The following is a 19,538-nucleotide window of genomic DNA, read 5'->3' on the forward strand; positions in this document are numbered from 1 at the left end:
AAATACACTATTAGTCTGCTTGGTTGCCATAACAAAATGCTACAGACTGGGTGTCTTAAACAATAGAAATTTATTCTCTCGCAGCTGTGGAGGCTGGGAACCCATGATCGAGGTGCTGGCAAATTCGGTTTCTGGTGAGAGCTCTCTTCCTGGCTTGCATATGGCTGCCTTCTTGCTGAGTCCTCTGTGTGTGTGGAGAGAGAAAGCTCTCTGGTGTCTCCTCCTCCTCTTATAAGAACATCAGTTCCATCAGATTAGGACCCCACCCTTATGATCTCAACCCTAATTACCTCCCAAAGGCCTCATCTCCAAATACCATCACACTGGGGTTTAGGGATTCAAATCAGCATATGAATTTGGGGGAACACTATTCAGTCCATAACATTCCATCGTATGGCTCCCCAAATTCATGTCCTCCTTTTATGCAGAATATGTCCACCCCATCTCAGTAGCTCCAAAAGTCTTAACCCGTTTCAGTATAAATTCCAAATACAACATCTCTTCTAAATATCATCTACATCAGGAATGGGTGAGACTTGAGGTATGATTCATCTTGAGGGAAAATTCTTCGCCATTTATGAACGTGTGAAATCAGACAAGTTATGTGCTTCCAAAAAACAAAGGTGAGACAGGCATAGGATAGACATTCTTGTTCCTAAAGGGAGAAATTGGAAAGAAGAAAGGGGTGACAGATCCCAGTAAATACAAATAAAACCTAGCAAGGCAAATTCAATTCGATTTTAAGGTTGGAAGATAATCCTCTTAGGTTTGATTTTCTGCCCTCCAGGCCCATTGGGGTAGCAGCATAACCCCAGAGCCTGCAGTAGAGGCTACCCTACTCCTTCAGCTGTGGATAGAGGCCCCATCCATACTGCTCTTTGGAGTGGCCCTGCCCCTCTCAACCACTGGGCGGGGGAGCTTGGCCCAGCAATGTTTCTGCTGGTGTAATCTCATCCTTATTCCTGAGGTGGTTCACATGCACAGTCTCTTTATCAGATGATTTTTCCATCCACACTTTTGGTATGTTCTCTCTAAAACATGTTTTCCCATTTTTTGCAATATGGATAGACTGAGAATTCTCCAAATCTTTAAGTTCTGGTACCTCCCTGTGTAACGCTTACTTCTTCAATTTATCTCCTTCTCTCACATATTACTATAAGCAGTCAGGAGTACCCAGACTACATCTTCAACATTTCACTTAGAAATCTTCTCAGCTATTATCCAGTTTCATGGCTCACAAGTTCTATCTTCCATAAAACACGAGGTTACAATTTAGCCAAGTTTTTTGCCACTTTACAGCAGGAGTTGCCTTTTCTTAATCATTTTCCTTTTCTGTCTAAAATCTCACCAGAAACAACTTTCATGTAAATATTTCTACCACCATTCTGTTCATGATTATCTTTTTACTCTCTAAGAAGATGTAGGCTTTCTCTTCTGCTCTCCTCTTTTCTCCCTGAGCCCTCACCAGAGTTGCTTTCACCGTCCATGTTTCTACCAACAGTCTCTTCAGATTAATCTAGGAGTTTTCTAAAATGTGCCTCAAAATTCCTCTAGCCACTACCCATTACGAGTCCCAAAGCCATTTCCACATATTTAGGTATTTATTATAACAACACCCTGCTTCTTGGTACCAAAATCAAAATTCTCCAGAGAAACAGGATCAATAGTATGGAGAGAGAGAGAGAGAGAGAGAGAGAGAGAGATGTTTTAGAAGGAACTGATTGGCTCATGTGATTACGGAGGCTGACAAATCCCAAGATGTGCAGAGTGAGTCAGTAAACTGCAGCTCCAGGAGAGCCAATGGTGCAATTTTTGTGTGAAGGGCAGCAGGCCTGAAGGTCAGGAAAGCTGATGTCTCAGTTTGGGTACCTCAGGCAGGAAGGATCTTCCCATATCCACTGGAGGGTCAGTGTTTTTGTTTTATTAAGGCCTCCAGGATGAGGCCCACCCACGTTAAAGAAAGCTACTGCTTTACTCAGTCTACTGATTTGAATGTTAATCTCATTTGAAAACACCCCATAGAAACACCCAGAATAATATTTGACCAAATATCTGAGGTCATCGTGGCCCTGTCAAACGGATGCATAAAATTAACTGTTACATATATGAACGGTGTTTGCTAGAGAAAGATAACAGGAGTCCCTCTCTATAAAATGTTTTTGGCAGGATATACTTATCCGTATATATAGATTATTCTAAGTAAACCTGGACTTATGGTGGAATAGCTGGCTGGAGAAACTTGGTAATCATGTAAACTGTGTAACTAACAGTGCAAAAGTGAAATGACTATTTATGAGCAAACTTGTGTCTACTTTACACAAAGCTCTCCATCTGTGTTTTCTGTAATCAATCTGAATGTGGCACAGGGTGGAGGATAGGGAAGCTTTGGGAGCTGCCGCTGATGCATGCTGGCTCCTCCAGGGAAAAATCTTTTATTTCTATACCTGATATTTACCCATGAAGTTTGGTATGGGTAAGATCTATGTTTTGGGGAGTTTGATATGACAGTTAAACGCTTGAGTCATAAAGGCTAAGACACTTTGGGGTCATAAAAGGAAGGAGGTGAAAAACCATGAACAATAGTTAAATGACTGGATGATTCCCTGAGGCATCTTTAGAAGGAGGTAGAAGCCTTGAGGCAGATTATTGGGGACTAGTTTAACCAATGGGAAATGGAGATTCCGAGTAATTAACTTAATGAAGGTCACCAAACTGAGAGGAGAGTTAGTAGAAAATATTCTTTGTTGGCTGGTATAAATAAGTAGTGCTTGTTAAAACTAGACAGTATAGGCGAAAGAAGTGAGACCAGTTTTTCCTACTTAGACTTCCAAGGCCACCTGGGCATATATTACATTCATTTTCAAATAACCCATGTGGTATCACTGATTACCCGGAAGACTATACACATAGCTGAGAATCAATCTGCAGTATATGGCCAGAGAGGCTGATCTCTTCATCTGATTCACTTGTTTTCTAATTACAAATATCACGTAATCTTTGTCTCGAAGATACTGGGAGCCCCAAGCGCATGCACAAAGCTGACTGAAAAAGAAAATGTTGCTCCTACCTTGAACTTGCTTAAAACAAACACATGGGGGAAAAGGGAGAAGTGCTGGGACAGTAGTAGGAGAAGTATTTTGAGCCTCAGCGGTCATCCACACTGTAGCTGGGGAGTTGCTCTTCTGACCGTCAGCTCCTCCAGTGCGGCGAAGTGATAGAGTCACAGTTCATATCAAATAAAAGGAAGCATACCAACAAATTGTGGAGAAAGCAGAACTCGATACGTTATGAATCCGGAAAGGTGAATGCAGATGTCAGCTGAGAATCTACAAGACCAGATGAGGAAAATGTAGATATTAGCACTAGTCAGTCAGAAGTGGGTCAAAGCCAAGCTTAGCCATGCGTTCTATAAAATAATTCTAGAGCCATTTTAACAATTTCCTATTGCTGCATATTTGATTAACGAACTTAAGTTTAGAGACTACTGATTTTTAATTTTTAGGAAAAAAATTGTAGTAATGTAAGAGAAATTAAATGCCAGATACCCCAGATTTAATTCTCACATACAGGTACAATCCAATACTCTTTGTGATATACATGTTTGAGCCTCGGAAACCCTGTATCAGAACAGAATTGAAGAAATATTTGCAAGTATTAAATATGTGGTCCATGAAAGAACATTACTACCTTCAATCAAGGAAATCACCATTGGGTGGAAGTTTGAAAACTCAAAAACATCAGTAAAGCGCTAGTAACAGCCCATTTTATATATTAGTTTAGGTTTTCAGATTTTATTATATTCACAGTCTATGTGAATGAAATTTTTAGTTTTGGGGAATATTGTTGGTAATGATACCCCTCCACCTTTTGATTTGGTTAATAAAATCTCTGACATAATTTGAAATGGATGCTTTCCATTCTAGGTAAAAAGTTATTGCTGCAGAGATCTCTCAGTCATCCAAAACACAGATTTCAACTGATTTTCTACACTTCTCTACCTGTGTTCATCATTATTATTGCTATTATAATAAACCAGAGTAAAATAAGGGAGCTATGCTACAGAGGAGAACCTGAAAGTGAGAGGTATATATATTTTAATTCTTATTAAATTAAATAAGTCAAGCAAAAAGTAGTCAGGTTTCATCAGGAATAGGCTAAAACTGTAGGTAAAACAATATGAGTATGTCCCAGGGATACATTTCAAACTAGCTTGGTGTTTTCATGTTTTCTCTGGTTTTACTCATTACTAAAACCATTCATTTTACCACCAGTATCACTTGAGGAGGAGATATGGGTGCCAAGGGTATTGTGGAGGTTTATTCGTCCTCTTAATCCACTGATTCTGTCTAAATAGTCAAATTGTCCATGAGCTTGATGAGAATAAATAGCACTGCATTTAAAAAGTAAATAAATAAATAAAATTTTAAGATACAGCTCCTCAGACCAGTGGTAAATAACTTGATCAGAACACCCCACTCAACTAGATGTAATACCTATGAACCTGCCTGCATAATATTTATTTTCCTGATTATTGCTGATTTGTCCAGTCATTTCTCAGCTAGAAATTACATGTGTAATTCATACTAATCAGGTTAGGAGACAGGAGGAAGCATCATGGAGTGGGGAGAAAATTATATTTAGCCCCAGAAAACCTGGTTTCAACTCCTAAATCTTACATATCTTGCTAACTATGATATCTTGAGCAAGGGATTTAATCTTTATGTTCTTAAAATTATTCTCTATAACTCTACAAAATGTGAGATAATAGCTTTCCAATGTATCATAAACTTTTGGGTACACCAAATTAATAAATGAAATCACCATATTATCTGTAATCAGTTACACAACTATTTAAACATCAGTATTGAGCCCCTTAGTCATAATTTACTGTATTCTTCCAGAGAGGTATCTACCTCTAGTTTTACCTTCCAAGAAGTGATATGAAGAGAAGATCTGAGTATGTTACGAGAGGATGAAAGAAATCTGTAGAAATATATGGAAAAATTAACTGAAATTTTTGACTGCTACTTTATGGTTTTGGTTTAATTTGGCCTGAGGAGTTAGTGATATCATAGAATCAGGGGGCCTATCTGTAAAACTGAGTAAATGTGAAATGAGGATGTGAGGATTTTGTCAACAAAGCAAGGTGGCTGATGGCATTTGTTCTAATATTGAGATGGTACCAGTTTTATTTTATTTTGCTGGAAGGAGACATTTTATGTAGTGAATCACTCTGTTTCTTTGAAGAACATTTTTTGTTCAAATAGTCACTTAATTGTTCAACATTTTTAAATTCCCCCACTTATTTAAAATAAACTTTATCGATGTTATAGGTCTGTGTCGGAAGAAAGCAGCAGTAACAGCAAGTTGTCACTCAGTGTAAGGTGAGTGTAGAAGGAGTGATTGATTAACCATTTGGCATCATACCTTTTGATCATTATTGAAGGAGCACTTAAAAATTGTTAGCTTGAAACCAAAACATTTGTTAATAATATTCTTTGTGGTTCCCATTGTAGGTGATTTTATAATGCTAAACAATAAAACTTGATTTCATTATGTCTCAACCTCTCCTCCCTGACCTACACCAAAGGAGTGATTTTTGTGCACCCACACTAACATTTATGACCACATAAGTTTTAGGATTCTTTTTTTTTTTTTTGAGGTTTGGTAAGCAGCACTTATATGTTGATGACATTTTACTGCCACATAATAAGAGGACTGATATTATAAAAATGTCAGATGTGCTTATAGTTATAATATTATCTCAGAAAAAAATTATTGCTAATAAGATAGAGCCTTGGCGTTTTCATTCATTTTACTGTCTTAAGATCCCAAATAACAACCGAACTTTACACATCAAGGAATGAAGAAAAGAACAAACTAAGCCCAAAGTAAGTGAAAGGAAGGAAATAGTAAAGGTCAGAGGAGATATGAACAAAATGAAGAAGAAAAAAGCAATTTTAAACATCAACAAAAGTAAGCATGTTTTTTGAAAAAAGAAAGAAACCTTTAGCTAGACCATCTAACACAAAAAGAGAGAAGACTAATATAAATAAAACCAGAAATAAGAGGGGAGACATTACAAATGATACTATACAAATAATCTTTTTATAGTTTACAGTTCATGAAAGATTACTGTGAATATTTGTATGCTAAGAAACTGAAGAACCAAAAAGAAATGAATACATTCCTGGAAACATACAACCTGCCAAGATTAAATCATGAAGAAATAGAAAGTGAGCAGATTAAAAACTAGTTAAGGAGATTGAACCAGTAACTAAAACCCTCCCAACAAAGAAAAGCCCAGGACAGATTGGCTTTACTGGTGAATTCTGCCACACATTTAAAGATGGATTAAAGCCAATATTTCTAAAATTCTTCCAAAAAGTAGAAAAGGAGGTAACACTCATTTTATGAGGCCAGCATTACTCTGATACCAAAATTGATAAGGACACTACAGAAAAAGGAAACTACAAGCTAATATCTGTGATGAATATAGATGCAAAAATTCTCAACAAACTACTAGCAAAGCAAATTCAACAGCACATGAAAAGGATCATGCACCATGAGAAAGTGACATCATGGGAGTGCAAGGATGGTTCGACATATGAAAATCAGTCAATGTGATACACCCACCACATTAACAAAATGACGAATGAAAATGACAAGATCGTCTCAATAGATACAGAAAAAACGTTTGACAAAATTCAAAATGTTCTTATGATATATTCTTTCCACAAATTAAGAATAGAAGGAATTTACAGCATGATAAAGGCCATATATGAGAAGCTAACAGCTAATATCATAGTCAAACTGAAAACGTTGAAGCATTTCCTCTAACATCAGGGACAAGGTAAGAATGCCCACTGGCACCATATGTATTCAACCTAGTACTGGAAGTATTAGCCAGAGCAATTAGGTGACAAAAGACATCTACATCAGAAAGGAAGAAGTGAAGTTGTTTTTGTTTTCAGATGTCATGTTCTTACACATAAAAAACCCTAAAGATTCCACAAAAAATTATTAGAACTAATAAACAAGATTAATAAAGCTGCTGGCTCCAAGATCATTGTACAATAATCAGTTACATTTCTATATACTAAAAATAAGCTATCTTAAAATGAAGTTCAGAAAACAATCCCATAGATAATTGGATCAAAAAATAAAATACTTACAAATAAACTTAACTAAGAATGTGAAAGACTTGTGTACTGATAACTACAAGAAAGCAGTGAAAGAAATGGAAAGACATCCTGTGTTCATGGGCTGAAACAATTAATATTGTTAAAATATCCATACCACTCAAAGGTATCTACAAATTCAATGAAACCCCTCTCAAAATTCCAGTGGCATTTTTCACAGAGATATTAAAAAAATTCTAAAATTTATGTGGAACCACAAAGGACCCTCAATAGCCAAAACATTTTGAGAAAGAACAAAGCTGGACGCATCATACATCCTGATTTTAAAATATATTGCAAATCTACTGTAATCAAAACAGTATGGTACTGTTATAAAGACAGATAAAGACCAATGGAACAGAATAGAGAGCCCAGGATTCAATCCCCACATAGATGGTCAAATGACCTTTGAAAGGGTACTAAGAATATGCAGTGGGACATGTTGGTGGGAAAACTGGATAGCCACATGCAAAAGAATGAAATTGAACCCTTACATCATACACAAAAATCAACTCAAAGTGGATTAAAAGTGACCCCAAAGTGTAAAACTCCTAGAAGAAAACATAGGGGGAAAACTTCATATCATTGGTCTTCACAATGAATTTTTGGGTTGATATCAAAAGTACAGGCAACAAAAGCAAAAAACAGACAAGTGGGGCTCCATCAAACTAAAAAGGCTTCCGCACAGCAAGGGAAACATTTAATAGAGTGAAAGAGCAACCTATGGAATGGGATAAAATATTTTTAAACCATGTATCAGAAAAAGGGTTAATAACCAAAACACATAAGGTACTCCTACCATTGATACAAAAAAGAAAATAAAACCTGCTTTTAAAATGGGCCAAAGACTTGAATAGATGCTTCTCCCAAAACACCATACTTAGGGCCAACAGATATAGGAAAAGATAGCTCAGATCACTAATCCTCAGGGAAATTCAAATCAAAACCATATGAGGTATCACCTGTTAGAATGGCTATTATAAAAAAAAAAACCCACAAAAGTCAACAAGTGTTGGCAAGGATGTGGAGAAATTGGAATCATTGTACAATGTTGATGGGAATGCAAGATATTGTGGCCACTGTGCAAAACTGTTGGAGATTCCTCAAAAAATTAAAAATAGAACTACTGTATGACCCAGCAATCCTACTTCTGGATATTTTTCCGGAAGAATTGAAATCAGGATCTCAAAGCAGTATTAGCATTTTCGTGTTCATTGCAGCACCACTTACAATAGCCAAGATGTGAATACAAGCTAAATGTCCATCATTGGATGAATGGATAAAGAAAATGTGGTATATACATATAATGGAATGTTGTTCAGCCATTAAAAAGAAGGAAATCCTGCATTTATGACAACATAGATGAACCTTGAGGACATTATGCTGAGTGAAATAAGCCAGTCACAGAAGGACAAATAACTGCATGATTCCACTTAAGCTATCTCAAATAGTGAAGCTCGTAGAACTGAGAGTAGAATGGTTGTTGCTTCAGGCTGGGATGACAGTAAAGTGGGATGTTGCTAATCAATGAGAATGAAGTCTCAATTGTGCAAAATCTAGAGATCTGCTGTACAACGTTGTCCCTATTGTTAAAAATGTATGCTTAAATTTTTGTTAAGAGAGTAGATCTCATTTAAGTGTTCTTAAGCACAGTAGAATAAAATTTTTAAACCTTGAGGAAGTTTTGCTTCACAAAAGACACCCTTATGAAAGGGAAAAGGGAAGCCACAATGTGGGAGAAGATGTCTGTAATACATATTTCCAATAAAGAACTCATACTCAGAATATATACAGAATCCCTGTAAACCAGTAACAAAACACGGGAAAGCCTAATAGGCAAAATATTTGAAAAGACGCTTCACAAAAGATGATATCAAAGGAGCTCAAAACATGAAAAATTGCTCAACATCACTAATCATCAGAAAGAGACAAATTAAAATAAAAACGAGTGTCCCCTACACACCTATAAGAGTGGCTAAAATTAAAAGAACAGGCAACCTCAAGTGTTGGTTAGAATATCAAGCAACAAGGACTCTCACACACTGCAGGCAGGAGCATATATTTTATCACTTTAATACTTTTATTACAGTTCAGCAGTTTAGCATCTTCTAAAGTTATCAGGTTTCAGTTGTTTACAATTTTCATTTTTAAAACTATCATGCTTACATTTTATATTTACTTTATATTATAACTAAACTTTTATTTCCTAGAATTTTGCAAAGGAGATTTTCCATAAATTTTGAGTCTAATTACCTAAAATATTTTTTTCCTTTTCCATTTAATTTGAATCTGCTTGTCTTTACTTCTGTTTTTATACTTTTAACTTTAAATCCTATTCTTTTCTTTTCAAATATCAATAATCTGTATATAGGTAAGCTTCTGTATATTTAACATAAATTCACTATTTTTTATATAAAAGGGTAGGAAAAATTGAGAAAAAGATTCTGAAATTCATATGAAAGGAAAGTAGGGATAACCAGGTAAACTTTAGAACTAACAATTAGTTAAAATTTAGATCTTTTTATTTTCAGAAAGCATCTTTCTGATTTTTAATGATTATCAAGTATTTATTAAAATATCTAAAATACCTTGGTAGGTATATGAATTAAAGATAAATTTCTCATAATCACAATACCCAAAGAAAAGTTCCATTAACAATATAGATGTATATATTCTTAAAAATTTTTTCTAAAGAATAAACATAGGGCTTCCCTGGTGGCGCAGTGGTTGAGAGTCCACCTGCCGATGCAGGGGACACGGGTTCGTGCCCTGGTCTGGGAAGATCCCACATGCCACGGAGCGGCTGGGCTCGTGAGCCATGGCCGCTGAGCCTGCGCGTCCAGAGCCTGTGCTCCGCAACGGGAGAGGCCACAACAGTGAGAGGCCCGCGTACCGCGCAAAAAAAAAAAAAAAGAAAAATAACATTTAAAAAATCCATTATTATGAATATGTAAACTACTTCCAGTTTTTCTGTATTATGAACACCCTGTAATAAACATCCTTATATTATTATATAAATTATAATAGTCTAAATAATAAACTAAAGGCTATATAAATTATAGCCTCAGGGTAAATCCCTAGAAGAGAGCTTGATCAAAGCATAAATATAATATTTACACTCTTGCTTTTTGATATCTACTGCCAAATTACCTGATTGTAATGATGACCACCAATCCATTTGTGTCAGGTTGTAACCTTCATAAGTTATTTTTAGTCATTTGTACATTTGAGTGATGTGCTTTCTAGTTTATCTTAAATTTTACTTTTTCACTATTGTATTGAATTTTCTTTATTTTCCACTGTGTCACTTAGTAATAAGCTGTTTCTTAAATGAGTATGTAATAGAAAGAAAAATATGTAATATAAAAGTAAGGGATTAGAGGCATTTTTGAGACTTCCTTTAGTATGAGGGATGCTTAGTGTACGTTTACCTTTTCCCATCTCTCTCGCTCCACTGATTTTTTTTGTTATGTAAGTTGGGAGTTTAGACCTAGCCTAATGTTAATAAATTCCTGTTTTTTAAACATTATTTTCTTGGTTCCAAAAACACTTTATCATTTTCAGTTTTGTGCTGAGGTTTACAACAAACATTTGACTCTATTTTATGCTTAACTGTTTTCATCATTCATAATTCTGATGGATTATTTTCGATTTTAATGACAATAAGATTCTTTTTAGTCCAGAGAGCTTGGGATACCCAAATCTTGCCTTGACTCTCCTCTCTTGATTTATTCAATAAATTGCACGTGCTTGTGAGTAGGTGAATCATTCTGTTTCTTATTATAGCAGTACAAGTAATAAACGTTCATTTAAAAATAGTCAAAAGAATAAAAAAATTATCATCATTAATCTTAGCACCTAGGATGATCATTTTAAAATATTTCAATATATATAGATGTATATATGGTGTATATGTTGGTGTTTTATCTTTTATAAAATGTGATTGTACTTAGAAACATCACAATTTTTCGTTTTTATTCTAAACTAAAATCCGTTTATATACTTAGAATGGAAATTTAAAGGCACTTTGCTTTATTGACCTAGTTACCAAAAATAGATAAACACTTAGGATATTTTAGGAAGCCACTCTAGTAGAAGACTAAGAATATTTGCAGTTGAAGGTAACAGATGATTTTTTTTTCTGGAATCAATTTTTATTTTCTTCATCCTTTCTCTTCAGTTTTCCATGCCTTTTAAATAAATTCTTGTGTTAGAAATATGTGGGCTCCAAAAAAAATAATAAATAACTGGTATTTTGTGGTGTGCTTTGTCTTGTTTTCCCTCACAGTAACAGTCTCTAACAATCTTGGCCTGAAGAGAGGATGGTACCAAATAAATCACCAGAAACTGGCCTAAACCAAGAAGGAAAAAACATATTTCTCGCTCGCCTCTGTTGTCACTGCTGAGGGTTAAATTATGAAATAATAAATCATCTGCCCCTGAATCACCTGAATTATGTCTGGTGTTTTCTCTGTATTTTCAGTTCCAACTTCCAACCTATCTACTCTAACTTGAATCCAGAAAAGGCTCTGAATCAGGTAAAAGCAGCCAAAGTCCCTCACCCCATAAAGCCCTGAGGGCCTGCCAGTTGTGCCTCATGACCCCAGGGTAGAGAGCATCCCTTTTCCTTTCTGCTCTTTAGGTTGACCTGAATCTCCTCCCCACCCCCGGAAGTCTTAACCTTCCTCCTTCCTTGCAGAGCTTCTAAACTTCAGCTAGCCTGTGACTTGTCCCAGTGGCATTTACTCAGCTAGGAGTTGAATCCAGTGTTTCTCTTGTTACTGCTTCTCCTCTTTGAAAGCTGTGTACCCACTTTAGTGTATTCAGATTCCTTTTTTTTTAATTATTACTTTTTACTGGAGTATGGTTGCTTTACAATGTTGTGTTAGCCTCCACCGCACAACAAAATGAATGAGCCATACGCATACAGATATCCCCTCCCTTTTGGACTTCCCTCCCATTTAGATTACCACAGTGCATTAGGTAGAATTCCCTGTACTATACAGTATGTTCCCATCAGTTGTCTATTTTATACATAGTATCAATGTATGTGTGTCAGTCCCAGTCTCCCAATTCCTCCCACCCCACCCCTTTCCCCCTCTATTCCTTATTATAGATTCATTATTGATTATTTGTGTCAGCAGTTTTCAGATGGCTTAGATTCCCGCTAAGCAAGACCTACCTATGTCATGGATTTTACTTTAGTATTTTTATAGTATGTACCAAAGAATATTTTAATTTTCATTGAATTTTCCTCTTTGATCCATGGATTAATTAGAAAAGTATTACATCAAATATTTGGGGATTTTTATATATTTATAATATATTTGTCTTAAATTAACTTTCGTTAGAGAACATAATCTGAAATATTTCAGTCATGAGAAATTTGTTAAAGAGTTATTTTATACCTAAGCATGTGGTATATATCATTAAAACTTTTATACATATTTAAAATGTGTATTTTGCAGAGGTTGGGTATACTGTTCTCTATATGAGGTAGGTCATGTGTTTTCATCATATTTTTCAAATCCCTCACATATTTGTTGATTTTTCTAATTTTTTTCTGATAATAATTTCCTTTTGTGTACTGAAGTTATACTAAGATTTATAAAATATTATAATTTTTGTGACTTTTAATTTTATGTGTCACCTTAACTGGGCTAAGGGATGCCCAGATAGCTGATTAAAACATTATTTCTGAACGTTTCTGTGAGGGAGTCTCTGGAAGAGGTTAGCATCTGAGTCAGAAGACTGAGTAAAGACCACTCTCAAAGATGCTGGTGGGCAGCATCTAATCCATTGAGCTCCTGAATAGAATAAAAGGACAGAGGAAGAGTGAATTTGCTCTGTGCTTGATTTGAGACTTCTATTTTCTCCTGCTTTCAGACACTGGCACTCCTGCTTTTCAGACTGGGACTTATACTGTCACTACCCCCATTCCCATTCTAGACTTTCAGACTTGGGCGGAATTCATCATCAGCTTTCCTGGTTCTCCAGTTTGTAGATGGCAGATCATGGGATTTCTTGGCCTCCATAACCACATGAGCCAATTTCTATAATCTCATGTCTCTCTCTCTCTCTCTCTCTCTCCCCCCCCCCACCTCTATATATATAATCTCCTGTTCTGTTTCTCTGGAGAACCCTGACTGATACAGATTTGGGGACTTAAAGGATGAGTTTTCTGAATTGGTTTTGGGATTCCTGGAACTGGCTTTGTAATCTGATTAAGTTTTAAGATGCTGTTGACTCAGGAACTTCCCTGGTGGTCCAGTGGTTAAGACTTTGTCTTCCAATGAAGGGGTGTGCATTCAGTCCCTGGTCAGGGAGCTAAGATCCCACATGCCTCGTGGCCAAAAATCCAAAACAGAAGCAATATTGTAAGAAATTCAATAAAGGCTAAAAGAAAAAAGTTGCTGTTTACAGAGATATGCAAAATATCTGCTTTGGATACTTCTAATCAACCACTTATAGGAAGAAAGGAGCCACGTGACTCTATATGATATTTTTGAACATTTTTGGAAAATGAAGGAATATAATGACATTGGTTGATTTCTCCTAATGTTGCTGGACAACATAGGGAAAGGAAAAGATAAGTTCAGAGACCTGAATTCCCAGGTCAAGTGTTGCGTAAATGACCTAAAGGCTTCCAGGTGTGCCCTGGAGAAAGGACTTATCTCCTATAGCCCCAGGGCTGAAATTGCTGAAAATTAAATGGAGAACTTCGTCCTGGCTGATTTATAATGCAAGTTGACCTCCTGGCCTCACAGGGTGTCTGTTGTCAAAGTGAGGGCATTCATTGGGAAAGAATGAGACCCTATAAGGTGGGATGGAGATGTGTTGGAATATGCTGTTGAAGCCAGGGACACTGAGCCCCTAAATCCTGATGAGTCCTCATTGTGGAAGAGGCCTCCCAGCCTCAGCAAAAGTATTCTCCCCAACTCCAGTGGAATTGACCTTCTCACCCACTGTGCTGTCTCCACCCACAGTGGTTTCAGCCTTTCCACCTCAATTTGAGGGAATTAACCTTGAGGAAATGGTCTTGGACTCAAGACACTGCTGATTCTCCTCAGGACTGACCCCCACCATCCATCTTTGCTTCTAGACTTATAACTAGACTCAGTCTAAGCAGATTCCTGAAGGTGAGGTGAACTACACTCCAAAAGAACTAATTGAGTTCTCTGATTTATATAAGCAGACATCGAGAGAAGCTCTGTGGGAAGGGATATTAAGGGTGTGGGATAACAGTGGAAGGAACATAAACTTGCATCAAGCCAAATGTATTGACATAGGCTCACTAAGAAGAGATTCTGCATTTAATGCTGCAGCTTAGGAGTTAAAAGTGCTCTAACAGTTCGGTTGGTTGGCCAAAACATAGACCAAAAATAGCCATGATGAGCAAATTGTAAATGTCCAACCTCCTCTGATTTAATTTAGAGAGATTCAGAGGTTACTGTCACCATCAAGGACTTGAAAGATGTACAGGTGGTGGTTCCCACCACATACTCATTCAACTCTCCTATTTAGCCTGCAAAGAAGACAGATGGATTTTGCAGAATAAGCATGGATTACATTAAGCTTAACCAGGGGCTGACTCCAGTTGCATCTGCCATACCAGTTGTGGTTTCATTGCTTGAGCAGATTAGCACGTCCTCTGGTCCCTGGTATGCAGCAATTTTTGTCAGCAGGCAAAGTCAGCAATACACCTTCACTGTCCTACCTACCGGGGTCTATCAACTCTCTAGCCCTATGTCATAATATAGATCTTCATCACCTTTCCCTTTCACAAGATATCATACTGGTCCATTACATTGATAACATGATGCTGATGGGACCTAGTGAGTGAGAAGTAGCAACTACTCTAGACTTATCATTAAGACATTTGCTGTCAGAAGGTGGGAAATAAATCTGACTAAAATTTTGGGGCCATCTATCTCGATTTCTAGTGAAATTTCTAGGAGATCAGTGGTGTGGGGCTTGTTGAGATACTCTTTTCTAAGGTGAAAGGTAAATTTTTGATTCTGGACAGTCCTATAGCCAAGAAAGAGGTGCAATGCCTAATGGGCTTCTTTGAATTTTGGAGACAGCATATTCCGCATTTGAGTGTGTTTCTTCAACCCATTTGCCAAGTGACCCATAAAGCTGCTAGTTTTGTATGGGGCCCAGAGCAGGAGAAGGCTCTGCAACAGGTCCAGGCTGCAGTGCAAGCTGCTCTTCCACTTGGGCCACATAAGCCAGCAGATCCAATGGTACTTGAAGTGGGAAGTGGCAGATAGGGGTGCTGTTTGGAGCCTTTGGCAGGCCCCATATGTGTATCGTGGTGCAGGCCATTAGGACTATAGAGAAAGGCCCTGACATAATCTAAAGAGAACTATTTTCCTTTTCAAAAACAACTTTTGGTCAGCTACTGGTAGAGCCTTAGTAGAGACTGAACACTTGACCATAAGCCACCAAATTATACTGCGGCCTCAGCTGTTGATCATAAACTATGTTTTCTGACCACCAAGTCATAAAATCGGGCTGCACAGAAACATTCCATCATCAAATGGAAATGGTAACTGTGATCAGGCCCAAGCAGGCCCTGAGGCACAGGTAAGTTACAAGAAGAAGTGGAATAAATGCCTATAGTCCCAACTACCACCACAGTGCCTTCTCTCAGCTTGCATTTATGGACTCATAAGGAGTTCCCTATAATCAGTTGACAGATGATTCTGCCTGGTGTGCAGGCATCACTTGGAAGTGGAGAGCAGTAGCACTACAGCCCCTCTCTTGGACATCCTTGAAGGATAGTGGTGAAAGGAAATCCTATTAAAAGGGCAGAACTTCAGGCAGTGTACCTGGTTGTGCAATTTGCTTGGGAGGAGAAATAGCCAGACGTGTGATTATATACCAATTCTGGGCTGTAGCCAGTGGTTTGGCTGGGTTATCAGGGACTTGGAAGGAACATAAATGGAAAACTGATGACAAAATTATTTGGGGAGGAAGTATGTGGCTAGACCTCTCTGAATGGGCAAGAAACATGAAGACGTTTGTGTCCCATGTGAATGTTCACTAAGGGTGATCTCAACAGAGGACAATTTTAATAATCAGGTGGAAACGATGACCCATTTTGTGGATACTAGTCAGCCTATTTCCTAGCCATGCCTTTATCGTCAAATGGGCTAGTGAATAAAGTGATCGTGGTGGCAGGATGGGCTTAGCAACCTGGCAGCACCACTGCTGAGTGCCTAATCTTCCAGCAGCAGAGGCCAACACGGAGCCCAGGATACAGCACCGTTCTCAGGATGATCAGTCACCTACCTGGTGGTGGGCTGATTACCTTGGACCACTTCCATCAAGGAAGGGACGGTATTTTTTCCTTATTGGACTAGACACTCTGGGTTCAGGTTTACCTTCCCTATATGTAATGCTTCTGCCAAAACTGCCATCCATTGATTGACAGAATGACTTACCCACCGTCACAGTATTCTATGCAGCATTGCTTCTGATCAAGGAACTAAATTCACAGCAAAAGAATTGCAGCAGTGGCCCTGGGCTCATGGATTCACTCGTTCCCCACCATCCTGAAGCTGCTGGCCTGATAGAATGGTGGCATGGCCTTTTGAGCACTCTATTACAGTGCTGGCTAGGTGGCAGTGTTTTTCAGGGCTGGGGCAAGGTTCTCCAGAAGACTGTCCAATATATGATGCTGTTTCTCCAGTAACCAGGATTCATGGGTCCAGCAATTGAAGGGTGGAAAGAGGAGTGGCACCACTCACTATTACCCCAAGTGACCCACTAGCAAAATTTTTGCTTCCTGTTTCCCAACTTTAAGTTCTGTTGGCCTAGAGGTCTTAGTCCCAGAGGGAAGAATGCTTTCGCCAGGGAACACAACAGTGATATCTTTAATTGGAATTAAGACTGCTGCATGGCTACTTCAGTTCCTCATACCTCTGAATCAATAGGAAAACAAGGGAGGTAAGGTATTGGCTGTGGTTAGTGATCTTGACTACCAAAGGGAACTGGACTACTCAACACCAGAGGTAAGGAAGAGTATGTATGAAATACAGGCAATCCTGTGGAATGTCTCCTCATATTACCATGCTCTGTAATTAAGGTCAATGAAGAACTACAACTCCATCCAGAAAGGATTACTAATGGTGCAGACCTTTCAGAAATGAAGGTTTGGGTCAGCAAAGCAGCTCAGGTGCTTGATGAAGTCAAAGGGAATGCAGAGTGGAGAATAGAAGAAGGTAGTTGTAAATACCAGCTACAACCATGTGACTAGTTACAGAAATGCAGACTGTATTTTCACAATTATATTCTCCTTATTTTGTTATGAATACATTTGTCTGTATATAAACATATTGAGCAAATATCTTTGCTTTCTTTCCTCTCATTCCTTTATCATGTATCGACTTTGTATAAATATTTTAAATTTTACATCGTAGTATTTAAGTTATAAAATATCAGGAGGAGAGTAAACATCACGCAGGGGCTTTATCTCCTCTTCTGGAAAGGAATTAGGGCACCTTTGGTTGTATGCAGGACAGTTATATCACTTTAGGCAGAGTTATGACCTTTATTTGGAGATTAAGTATGGCTTAAGGAGATGCATATGGGTGCGAAGTTGACAAGGGGGAGACTTGTCGTGGTTAATTTCATGTGTCAACTTAGGGATGTCCAAATGTCTGATAAAACATGATTTCTGGGTGTGTCTGTGTGTCTTGGGAAGAGATTAGTATTTGAATCATTAGACTGAGTGAAGGAGAGACTACCCTTACCAATTGGAGTGGGCATCATTCAATCTTTTGAGGGCTTGAGCAGAACAAAAATGTAGAGGAAGGTCAATTTGCTTTCTCCTATCCTGGGACACCCACTGGCACTCCTGGTCCTCAGGGTTTTGGACTCAGATTGGGACTTACATCATTGGCCCTGCATTTCTCAGGCCTTCAGACTCTCACTGAATGACGCTACCAGTCGTTTCCCGGCTCTCCAGCTTGCAGATGGCAGATCTTGGGACTTCTTTGCCTCCAGAACCATGTGAGCCAACTCCTTTAATAAATTTCTTCATCCCTCCCACCCCCCATCTATCTATATAACTCCTATTGCTTCTGTTTCTCTGGAGAACCCTGACTCACACATTTATATTATTGTAGCTTCTTCTTAGATTTACCTTTTGCACTATGATATGTTCTTCTTTATATCTACTAATGCTTTTTGTGTTAAAGTCTACCAAGCTTTCTTTAGTTTAAAGTTCCATGGTATATCTGTCTTTTACTTTGAACCTTTATATAACTGAAATTGTCTTTTTTTTTTTTTTTGTGGTATGTGGGCCTCTCACTGTTGTGGCCTCTCCCGTTGCGGAGCACAGGCTCCGGACACGCAGGCTCAGCGGCCATGGCTCACGGGCCCAGCCGCTCCGCGGCATGTGGGATCTTCCCGGACCGGGGCACAAACCCGTGTCCCCTGCATCGGCAGGCGGACTCTCAACCACTGCACCACCAGGGAAGCCCTGAAATTGTCTTTTATAAGCAGCGTATAGTTGAAATTTTTTTCCAAATCTTTTTTTTTTAATTTTTATTGTTGTCTTTTGATTGGTTATGGACCATGAGACTATAACACAACCACACACCATTGCGGCTTAAAATATAACAGTGGCCTTTAATCATGGTATTGCATGTATTATACACTTTCCTTACCTCATGCCTACTCATTAACAGAGTTAATGCTTACTAACAGAATTAATATGAGGTAACTTTAAAAATAAGAAATATGTAATACAAAAACTCATAAACATGCATTCCTTGCAAATAAATTATTTGTGGTATTATGTTATATATGAAAACTTTTATCTTTTCTTGACAGATGAAAGACATAATGCACAGGTTTTGAATCCCAGGTAATTAGGCAAGGCATGTACGTTTTCTTTTCCATTTTTCCTGTCCATCAGAGATAATTACTCTGGTAGAATAAATAAAGGGGGAAAAGTCACCTGTATGATCAATCAAGTTAAAAATGATGATTAATTCAACAAATGGCATGAGGGTACACTTATTTTGAAGTAGAGTTCTATCATGTATCAATAATTTATTTGTAACCAACATTTTGAATACACAAATGCTAAAGAATTAAGCATTATTAGAAAAAAAGAGAAAAGATAGCACTCTAAGACATATTTTAGGTGACAGATTTACCATGTCTATGATATAGCCTCAATTTGATTTTTATTATATGCAGCTATATTACCATCTTCACTTAATATACATTTATATTATTTCTATCTATCTAATACATTGAATTTTCTGTTTGTCTGTTTCTTCCTCTCATCCTAAAATAGTTGATACTTACTGTGATACCATGGATTCTTTGTTTTCCAGG

The 19,538-nt window shown here is 37.7% G+C and overlaps 1 protein-coding gene across 1 annotated transcript in view; it reads left to right on the forward strand.

Moving 5' to 3' along the window:
- The window catches only part of LOC309977715 (disintegrin and metalloproteinase domain-containing protein 5-like), a 130,139-nt gene extending 118,642 nt beyond the window's left edge, over positions 1-11,497 (forward strand). Inside the window, exons 19-21 of the mRNA XM_082864005.1 lie at positions 3,924-4,083; positions 5,334-5,384; positions 11,470-11,497. Of these exons, the coding sequence (XP_082720131.1) occupies positions 3,924-4,083; positions 5,334-5,384; positions 11,470-11,482 (224 nt within the window). The 3' untranslated portion in view covers positions 11,483-11,497. The remainder of the gene's footprint in view (positions 1-3,923; positions 4,084-5,333; positions 5,385-11,469) is intronic.
- The last annotated feature ends 8,041 nt before the right edge of the window (positions 11,498-19,538 follow it).

The sequence above is a fragment of the Leucopleurus acutus genome, assembly GCF_964270905.1.
Source record: "Leucopleurus acutus genome assembly, chromosome: 21".
NCBI classification, from domain to species: domain Eukaryota; kingdom Metazoa; phylum Chordata; class Mammalia; order Artiodactyla; family Delphinidae; genus Leucopleurus; species Leucopleurus acutus.